This window comes from Diabrotica virgifera, chromosome 9 (genome assembly GCF_917563875.1).
Source record: "Diabrotica virgifera virgifera chromosome 9, PGI_DIABVI_V3a".
Taxonomy (NCBI): domain Eukaryota; kingdom Metazoa; phylum Arthropoda; class Insecta; order Coleoptera; family Chrysomelidae; genus Diabrotica; species Diabrotica virgifera.
Window position 1 is genome coordinate 211,365,196 of NC_065451.1, and position 11,369 is coordinate 211,376,564.

Sequence of the window (11,369 nt, forward strand, 5' to 3'; positions counted from 1 at the left end):
CTTTTTGAAACAATTAAAAACTACTTTTGTACATAAGTGTAACAAATAAAGAAAGAAAAATAATTTATTAGTTATAAATTTTACAAAAAAAAAACACAAACATAAAATACAACATTTTGTGAAAACAATTAAAAACTACTTTTATTAAATAAAAAAATATTTTAAATATTTAATTACATAAGTTGTTCAAAATGACCTCCTAACACATTTATGCATGCCTAAAAATGGTCATTGAATGAGTTATTTACACTACGAAGCATTAAATTAACACTTCAAAATACACTTTGTATTCTATTTTTCATCTCATCTCTTGTTGTTGGAGGCATTTTATAATCTTAATTCTTAAAGTAACCCCAAAAAAATCGGCACAGTTTATTAAATTCTGGTAATCTGGGTGGCCACGCTACTGGTCCATGGCAAAACAAAAATATCTCGAAAACTAATAAATTTAGACATAGGGAATGTTGTATACAAATTAAAGTACGGTAATGGTACTTCTCGATAGTGATAAAAAATACAGGGTGTTCCATTTAAAATTACTGAGAAATAATTTACTTGCGTTTTGACTCACCCTGTATGCAATATAAAGAAAATTAGCAATATCAATCATTTATGAAAATTTTGCCAATAAATAAAAAAATATGGCATCAACAAACCATTGCCGTTGTGTTTATTTTTATTTATACAGGGAGTTGAATTATTTACGATTTTCATATATAGCCCAATAAATGACCGTTTTGGAGTGTAATTTCCAGGGGCAACTCCGAATTGCATGAAAATTTGGATTTAGGTTCTAATTACCCTCCACTTCAAAGTTGAAATTGTGCCGTTGGTTGCTTTTACTTGGGGGGTGGCAATCACCCCTTCTCGGGGGTGAAAAAACATACGTTCAAGATAAGACCGGAAATGGATAAATTGACTGAAGTGCTTATTTTAAAAAAATTTGGTTTATAGTAAAAAAAATTTTTGAAAAATTTCCTTTTTTCAAAATAACTTAAAAAGTATTAGAGATAAGAAAAATCTGAAACAGTAAAAAATATAGGTTTTGCTATTATAAATATGCCAATTTCATTTTGTTTCTCAGTAAGACAAAAATTGGTTAAGATATGGCTGTTCAAAATTTGCATACACTCGTGATTAGTGACCCATTCAAGCTTTTTCAAATATAACCCTTACAAAAATAAACAGTTTAAACCGGTGAGACTGACAGATCATATAAAAAATAGATAGGTAAGTAAATTGTTTGTAAAGCGGTAGCGATTAATTTCATTTTGGGAGCTAAACACAGGGAGATTTTCATGATTTTTTACAAAAAAAAAAGAGGGCTAACTTTATTTTGAGCGTAACTCGCTTATTTTTAATGCTAAAAACTTTTGTTAACAATTAAAATAAAGTTTTTTATAAACACTTTAAAAAAGTTTAAATGGGCTTTTCACGAAAAGTGCTTAATTTTTCTGTGATTTCACCTTGAAATATTAGATTTGGAATTAGACGAATAAGAACGTATTTTTCATGAGCTACAACTTTGTTTTTACTTGATTGATAGACTATACTGATACATAATTCTTTTTTTGTTTTTATAAGCTACACTTTTTGATAAAATATTTACTTTTTGAGTTATTTGCGAAAAACCGTCTGAAAACGTAGTTTTTTGTTGAAAAATCAACATTTTCAATGGCAAATAACTCGAAAAGTATTGACTTACGTAAAAAACTCTATAGAACAAAAGTTGCTTAAAATCAGTCAATTTATCCATTTCCGGTCTTAGCTTGAACGTATGTTTTTTCACCCCCGAGAAGGGGTGACTGTCATCCCCCAAGTAAAAGCAACCAACGGCACAATTTCAACTTTGAAGTGGAGGGTAATTAGAACCTAAATGAAAATTTTCATGAAATTCGGAGTTGCCCTGAAAATTACAGGGTATCGCCGCATTTCCCGTTCATTTACTGGGCTAATAAAATTGGTTATAAAACTTTGTAAATACCCTGTATAACATAGCAAACATTTATATTTTTTTTAATGGAGAAGTTAAGAATATTTCGAATATAAAATAAAATAAAAGGTGTTCTATTTAAAAAAAAAACAAGTTTACACCCTGCAACATTCTAACTAATTTTGTAAGGTGAAGCTCAAAGTTGGCTACAATTGTTGTTTTTAACTTTTATCGCTATCTATTACTATAACGGATCTACGGAGCTTTACCCCACTAATCAATTACCCTGTATGTTTCATATATTTATATGTATTTAATTTTGTAGGTAACTGTGTTAGAACATCTACTAGAAAAGCATAAATACCTGGACAAAACTCGAATAGGCATTTGGGGATGGGGTTATGGCGGCTACGTTACAGCAATGGTCCTCGGCTTGGGCAATCAACAAAAAGTGTACAAATGTGGTATATCAGTCAGTCCCATTTCTGACTGGCTATTCTACAGTAAGTAAAAATTGATCAATTTATTATCTATTACAAAGTGTAGATATATTTTCAGAACATTTCATAACCATCTTAATCTATTCTTCTCCTTTTATATGTTGTTTTTTGTACATACGATGACCTTTATATAACATATTATAAGCATCAAAAAGAGAGTCTGAAATATACGCCCAGTCAAGAACACGCTGGTTTCTTCCCTTCGAAGGGAAGTAAAGGAAAATAAGCAAGAGCACTGCCTATAGGTAAACTCTATTTAAAGCAAGTTAAATTAAACAGAAAATATCATATTATATAGATTGAATTCTTAAAGACTTGTTAAAGAAAATATCATAATTGTTATGATCGCTTTCTATTACTTTTATTTTAATTAGTGTTTATTTAATTAATTATTGAATTGACGCAAATCATACAAAATAAATTAATAAAAAATCTCAGGGTGCCTTTTTGTCATAAAAAGATAACTAAATTATCTTAGGTTATACTTATCCTTTCTCGTGGCTTCAGTCTCTCTTAGTTGATCCTTATCGGGATAAAATAGGAAAAGGAAATAAATAGAACAACCATAAATAAGCACATACAAATACCTTTATTATGAAAAGGAATGCTCTGAAAATCTATCAATTAAATCCTGTGGGCATAAATGTCCAAATGAAACTTTTACCATATAATTAATCAAAATTTAAACAATTATTTATCGCTTTGTTCCTGATACCATTTATAATATAAGCTAAACAAACAAATTTAGGTATTTGCAAAACTATTTATACTTCCTATTAAATTATTGAAATGTTGGAATCTTAATTCATATGCTTTTACGCAAATATTTTAACTTCTGATTACATATAAAGAACATCTATCACATAAATTATTGACTGACCTTTTTGATTCACACATAATGATGTCTCCTCTTGACCCCAAACAGCTCTTCCTTGTTGATTATGTTAGGCTACCAATCAAAGCCCTCTCCGTTCTCAGCAGCAATCCAGCAGCATACCAGCAACTATTTCTCCAAAACACAAGCCAGGCCGCTTTTGACCAGTACTCGTTCAATAAACTCCAAAACTCTCTCCTCTCTTTCTCTCAATAATAATCTCCTGAGACCCAAGTATCTTTTTTACTTGGCGTCACAAATAATTTTAATAACTATAGTTCTTGTAACTTACTCTCTTGGACTTTACAGAATCAAAGAGGTTTTTCTTCTCAATTTGATTTGTCTCTCGTTCCACTTTTCAGCAACTTCACTATCAAACACCCACTAGTACTTGCTTCTGCACTATACGCGAAAACTTTCGACTGCCTTTCTCCGATGCCGACCATACAATGATCTTTTTTTTCCAAACTGTCTCAACATTCAAACTTCCCTTTCCCCATTCCAAATTGCCAAGCCAATCAGAAACATTTCTCTTTCCACATTCCTCTTTTTCATTCGAAAAACCAGGCATTCTTTCAAACAATACTTCTACTCATCTTAATCACTTTCCGGAAATTATACAAATACTCTTGTGCTTAAAACAAACAGACTTAAAATTCCAAATCTATCTACCTTTATTTTTCTAAAAACTAATAATTACAGCTACCTGTGGATTTTACCTTCCCGTAACAAACAATCTTTTTAAATTATAATCCGAAATAAATTGTCATTTCACTTCACTGTGTTTACAAATGTCTTTAAGTCTTCAGGGAAAAACTCATCAAGGAGAAACCCACTGCGTAAAAGCTACCTTCTACTAAATAGTTACAAATCAATATACAGGGTGTATCAAATTTATGTGCCCGCGTTATAATTAAAAATTAAAATTTTTACTCTAGCTTTGATTGATAAAGTGATACATAATAATACATTGAATTCTAAACCTTGACTTTTCACGTAGAATGAGGATGATGGTAACGGCTGCTACCGAGTAGCGAAAATACGACTGTCTCCTTTGACAGACCAGGAACATTATGTTGATATTTAAATGATGAAGGGCCTAGTTAAGCTCTTGTCCTTACATCAAATTTACTAATTCTTCTATGTATTTATTGACTAAATTGCAATAAATAAATTTTAGAACACGGAAAGGAATGACCATATTTTGTATTGTTTTTTAGATGCCGCTTTTACGGAACGAATAATGGGCCTACCCAACGAAAATTACAAAGGGTATGTCGAGGCCGACGCCACCCAGAGAGCTCGAAACATTCCCAAACGATCCTTCTTCCTAATTCACGGCATGGCCGATCTCACAGCACCTTATCAGCATGGGGTGATGCTTGCCAGTGCCCTCACCGAGGCGAGGGTCCTCTATAGATATCAAGTAAGTGCTGTAAATGTATAGAAAGTTTTTATACTCAATTTTAAATGTAGTAGACTAATCAGCAATTATTTGAATGAGATAGTGTAAATATTGTTACAACTTCTTTAAAATACTTTATTTAACTTCAATTACAATACAAACTCAATGACAACTATCAACTTTAAATACTCAATTACAACTGAACTGTAAAATGTCAAACACGTATGTTTATATAGATTTCTGACGTTCTGGACGTCACCAGACATTTCTGGGTTATTCCATGACATCCAGAACATTCTCGTACGTGACTACTTCTTCTTTTACGTCAAGGGACTTTTTCAATGTAGGATCAATCTACGGAACTGTCATAACAATATTATGCCTTTGGTTATAGTATTACCAACGCAACGTTATCATGAAAGTTTTTTTCAATGATATTGTCTATCTATGCAAAATTTCAGTGGGATCGGTTAAGTAGTTTTTAAATTAGAATATCCACCGCCTTTGAAAAGATCAGTTTTGAGAAAAACGCGTTTAAAATTTTCCTTCTGTCAATTTGTCTTCTTGTTTGTCTGTCAAATCGTAAAGTGATGCACACTAGAATGTTTTTGAATCGCGGAGTAATATATAAAAGAGAAGGGAACAGCTGTTGAACGTTTCTCACTACGCTCAAGCGGACTGGCGCAAAGCTGCTGCAAAATGAGTCGAAGGTAGGGATATTCACCCGTAATTTTGCTCTGATTAATCTGAAATTTTCAAAGATAGTGTAGAAAACAGAGGTTGAACCTCGCAAAATTGACACAAGTCCGGTTTTATTTTTTTTTTCTGGTATATCAAGGGGTGTTTATTATGAGACTAACATTTTCTTAAAAAATTTCGCCCCGGAACCCCCCTTTCATCCCTTTAAAGGGGATAATTTGTGATTTTTGCGAAACAGCACTTTATGTACGTTTTACAAAAAATTTACTTAATAGTAAAATGAAGAGGACTATATTTTCTACTATTTATTTCCCGATAGCATATGACTATCACCCACCGTTTAGCGGGGGTGACGCCCCAAATTTGACAAATTTTTAAAAAAGATGTTCTAAAAAAATATTTTTCCCTAACTATAATGAAAATTAAGAAGAAACCCTGCGGCAGTTAATCACAAATAAGTGGCTGATTTTTTGGTATAGGTGTCATTTAAATTTTTTAATTACAGGGTGATAATTTAAAAAAAAAACCCTTTCTATATCATCTGAACCGCCTATGCTAGACTAAAAAAACCTTCAGTGATTATCCATGTACTGGTGTTATTTACAAATTTGTATAATACACCCCATATTTTCCCCGGAACCACCCCAAAAAAAAAAGGAGAATTAATAAAGAAAATAATCAAAAATTTATTTTGGGCCACCACTGTGGCTTTAGGGAGCAAAAAAAATAAAATATGCATAGGTCATAATGTGTAGCAGACAGTGTGTTCTTTTATTTTCAATAAGTACGTTATTAATAAAATGAATAGGTGACGGAAAAAAAACAAAAACTGGAGCCCGCCAAAGCATTTCTGAGGTTTACGGCGCCACTGTGCCGTAACGGTTGCTTATACGAAAAAAATGCATAGGACCTTATTTGTAGAGAAAATACTGGTCTTTATTTATGTATAAGTTAGGTAATGAGAAAATCGTAAAGACATGCTCTCCAAGGGATAGGGGTAGTTTCTGCAGTTTATTTTCAAGGATAGGGTTACTTTCCGCAGGGATGTTGCAATAATCATATACAGCGTGTCTACTTAAGTTGGAAACATATGGGAAACTTTTTTATTAATAATTTTACGAAAAAAAGTTATTTTTTATAAAAAGTTCTGCATGACCCAAAACCTAAGATTCAATCATCGTATATCAAATTTTCTCAATATTATACGAGGTATGTCAAAAAATATGAATTTCGGTCAAGGGTAAAGTACCTTTATTTCTCTCAATATCGAAAATTCTTATGATAAAAAGTTGTTTGGAATTAAAAACTAAGATCAAATATGTAATTACATGCTTCTAATTGAAAAAAATTTTTTTCTCAAATTTATGGGTACCCAACATCGTTTTTAATTTTTACAAATATGATAACTCGTTTATTATTCATTTTACGAAAAAAAGTTATTTTTCATAAAAAGCTTTGCATGGTCTAAAATCTAAGACACAACCATATATATCAACTTTTATTAATTTTATACGAGGTGTGTCAAAAAATATGAAATTTGCTCAAGATTATAGTACCTTTATATTTCACAATATTTCAATTAGAAGGATGTAATTGCATATTGAAACATAGTTTTTTATTCTAAACAACTTTTTTAATAACCGTTTTCAATATTATGAAAAATAAAGGTACTTTACTCTTGAGTGAAATTCAAATTTTTTGACATACCTCGTATAAAATTAATAAAATGTGATATCTGATGGTTGCATCTTCGGTCTTAGAACATACAGAGCTTTTTATAAAGAATACTTTTTTTTCGTAAAAGTAATAATAAAAGAGTTATCGTATGTGTAATAAATAAAAACGAAGTTAGTATCGATAAATTTGAGAAAAATTTGGAAAATATTGTTTTCCAATTAGAAGCATGTAATTGCATATTTGATCTTAGTTTTTATTTCCAAACAACTTTTCATAATAAGAATTTTCGATATTGAGAGAAATAAAGTTACTTTACTCTTGAACGAAGTTCATATTTTTTGACATACCTCGTATAATATTCACAAAATTTGATATCTGATGATTGAATCTTAGGTTTTAGAGCATGCAGAACTTTTTATAAAGAATAACGTTTTTTCGTAAAATGAATAACAAAAAAGTTCCCCATATGTTTCCAACTTAAGTAGACACGCTGTATATTTATGAAAAACCCTATTGGTAGAGCATATGCACATATGGGCCAAAAACCAAAAAAAATTTTTTTTTCAACCCCACCCCCCCTTCCCTTATACAGGGTGTTAGTAAATAAGTATGAAAAATTTTAAGGGCTAATTCTACATGAAAAATTAATACCAGTTTGCTCTATAAACATATTTCCATAAATGCTTAGTTTCGGAGATACTGGGTGTTGAAATTTTTATTTTAAACTGCCAATTTATTTATTGCTCTAAGACCAGTTGAGCTATAAAAATGAAATTTGGTGAGTTTTAGGAGGTAGTTATTACGAATTTTTGACATACAATTTAAAATTTTGTATTCATCATTGGCGCGCCTACGGGCAATGGTCTAAATTTTTTAAAGAAAAAATATTACGCCACTGAGATATTTCGAATTAAAAATTATTTGTAAATTCCACGTCTAATTTATGATAAAAAACCTTTCTTGCTTTTTTTCATATGATGCACCGTTTTTATGCAGAAAAATAAAACATCTTGGCGCATATTTTTCATTTCTTAATACATCATCAAGAACTATTCAATATAATAATACTAAACTAGAACAATAACAGAAAATATTACTAATAAGATTTCAACTAGGTGCAAAGCTGCAAGAAATGTTTAAAATGAACTCTTTTACAGATAACAGAAGAACTTTATATTCATCATTGTCGCGCGTACGGGTAATGGTCTGAAATTATTGAAGAAAAAAATAGTACGTCACTTAGATATGTCAAACTAAAAATCATTTTTGAATTCCTCGTTCAATTTACGACAAAAAATCTTTCTTTCCTTTTTTTCATATGAGGCGCCGTTTTTATACAAAAAAATAAAACATCTTAACGCTTACCAAGTATTTGAGGTAGTTTCCATATGCATAGAAACTTAGTTCAAATACTTTGTAAACGTTAAGATGTTTAATTTTTTTGCATAAAAACGGCGCCGCATATGAAAAAAAGGCAAGAGAGATTTTTTGTCGTCAATTGAACGGGGAATTCAAAAATGATTTTTAGTTTGACATATCTCAGTGGCGTACTATTTTTTTCTTCAATAAATTCAGACCATTACCCGTACGCGCGCCAATGATGAATATAAAATTCTTCTGTTACCTGTAAAGGAGATCATTTTAAACATTTCTTGCAGCTTTGTACCTAGTTGAAATGGTATTAGTAGTATTTTCTGTTATTGTTCTAGTTTAGTATTATTATATTGGATAGTTCTTGATGATGTATTAAGAAATGAAAAATATGCGCTAAGATGTTTTATTTTTCTGCATAAAAACGATGCATCATATGAAAAAAAGGCAAGAAAGGCTTTTATCATAAATTAGACGTGGAATTTAAAAATAATTTCTAATTCGAAATATCTCAGTGGCGTACTATTTTTTTCTTTAAAATAATTCAGACTATTGCCCGTAGGCACGCCAATGATGAATACAAAATTCTTAATTGTATGTCATAAAATTCGTAATAACTACCTCTTAAAACTCACTAAATTTCACTTTCATAGCTCAACTGGTCTTAGAGAAATAAATAAATTGGCAGCTTGAAATAAAAATTTCAACACCCCGTATTTCGGAAATGAAGCATTTGCGGACATATATTTATTGAGCAAACTGGCATTAATTTTTCATGTAGAATTAGCCCTTAAAATTTTTCATACTTATTTACTAACACCCTGTATACCTTTTTTTTGGCTACACGGGTTGCATCAAGAAATCGCTTTTGGTGTCCATGCATGGTTAATTAGAACGTGCACAAAATAATATATGAAGCATTTTAAAAAGGGCATGGTGTGTGAAGGATTCCAAGAAAATCACTTTCTTTATTAATTCTTTTTTTTTGTGGCTCCGGAAAAAAAATGGGTGTGCATTATAGAAATTTGTAAATAACACCAGTACATGGATAATCGCTAAAAGTTTTTTTTACTCTAGGATAGGCGGTTCAGATGGTATAAAAAGGGGTTTTTTAAATGTAACACCCTGTAATTAAAAAATTTGCAATTGCCCTCAAATGAAACCTATACGCTGTGATCTCGTACATAGAGGGGATATTTAAAAGTTCGTGAGCACCAGTAGTGACAAGTCAGTGAACTTTTTCTGGAAATTTGACATAAATGTCAAAGTGATTAATTTAAAACATTGAAGTAAAAAACATTAATAGGAACAAAAATATTAGTTGGTCAAAGCTGTGGTACTTATATATTTTTACCTTAAATATATATACTTACGTTTTAAATACTAAATTTCAGTTTTTTTAATATTCCGTAATATGTAATTATAAATTAATCTATTAATCTTAGCGCCATCTACACGATAATTGTGAAAGTATCCGAAGTAAGAAATTAATATTTCATCAATAGAACGTCAAAATGATTAGCAAAATCTTAAAAAAATCGATTACAATTTAACTACTTTCTTGCGTTGTAAATATTACGTGATAAAAATTAAATAATAAATTTAAAAATTTCCAGCGAAAGTTGCATTAGTAATCCGCTAGTTAGCGACAACAGCGAAGCTCAGAGCGTATACCAAAAAATCAGCTACTTATTTGTGATTAATTGCCGCAAGTTTTGTTCTTAATTTTCATTACAGTTAGCGAAAAACAATTTCTTTTTAAAACATCCTTTTTAAAAATTTGTCAACGTTGGGGCGCCACCCCCGCTAAACGGTGTGTGATAGACATATGCTGTCCAGAAATAAATAGTAGGAAATATAGTCCTCTTCATTTTACTATTAAGTAATTTTTTTGCAAAACGTACGTTTTTGTTTCGCAAAAACCACAAATTACCTCCTTTAAAGGGATGAAAACGGGGGTCTGTGGCGAAATTTCTTAAGAAAAAGTTACTCATAATAAGCACCCCTTGATATAGCAGAAAAAAAAAATAAAACCGTACTTGTGTCCATTTTGCGAGGTTCAACCACCGTTTCCTACACTAAGAGTATTTTTTAAGTTATGTACTCTCATTTAAAATAAAATAAAAAATCAACATTTTTGAAATTTTCAAACCATATCCTCTAAAAGCAGCAACTACTGATTTCTGTATATTCTAACTTTTACATATTTTTCAGAGTTATGCCGACGAAGGGCATCTATTAGAAGGCGTGATAGAACACGTCTACAATTCTATGCAGAATTTTTTTGAAGAGTGCCTTAACCTCGACACCGACGAAAAAGCCAAAGAGCGAGAAGAGAAGAAAGAAAAGGAGGAAAATGAGTAACGCACGAGCGGACGGAGTTAACAAAGAGGGCGATGCCGATATCACTATTGAAGACTGCAGACTGAGATCGCCTCTGGCTCAGTGAATTAGTCCGATGGGTTCAGGAGTGGTCAGAGAGGCGGTCGTTCGTTTCGTAAGACGTAGTAGGATTGATAGTATTCTCTACTCCTCGGGCAGGTCTTACTAAAGTACCTTACAAGTTAGAAATTTGGTTAATTTCTTATTTTAAATTTGAATTGAACTAAGAAATTGGCACTCAATGTTTATTGCTATTAAAAAGTGAAAAATTAATTTTTTGTGTTATTGCTTTTTATATAATAACTAATAGTCCTTTGAAACTAACCATGAAATATCGTTTTTACCATTTTTTTACCATATTTTTTTTGAGTAATTATTGTCATATAAAATATTGTGCAGAATATTATTTACTGATTCAATCAAAATAATTATTAAAAGACTTCTCATTTATTTCCTTAAATAATTATCAATACTGTGATGAGCGCGCTAATAAAACCGGTAAAATAACGTAAAAGAGAGAAAACATAA

At 30.9% G+C, this 11,369-nt stretch overlaps 1 protein-coding gene across 6 annotated transcripts in view; it reads left to right on the forward strand.

Annotated features, from left to right (window-relative positions):
• Positions 1–11,119, forward strand: part of LOC114326093 (inactive dipeptidyl peptidase 10) — a 396,495-nt gene extending 385,376 nt beyond the window's left edge. For all 6 annotated transcript variants that reach the window (XM_050662407.1, XM_050662406.1, XM_050662408.1 and 3 more), the window contains 3 exons: positions 2,259–2,436; positions 4,528–4,733; positions 10,674–11,119. In XM_050662407.1, coding sequence (XP_050518364.1) covers positions 2,259–2,436; positions 4,528–4,733; positions 10,674–10,823 — 534 coding nt within the window. In that variant the 3' untranslated portion in view covers positions 10,824–11,119. The remainder of the gene's footprint in view (positions 1–2,258; positions 2,437–4,527; positions 4,734–10,673) is intronic.
• The last annotated feature ends 250 nt before the right edge of the window (positions 11,120–11,369 follow it).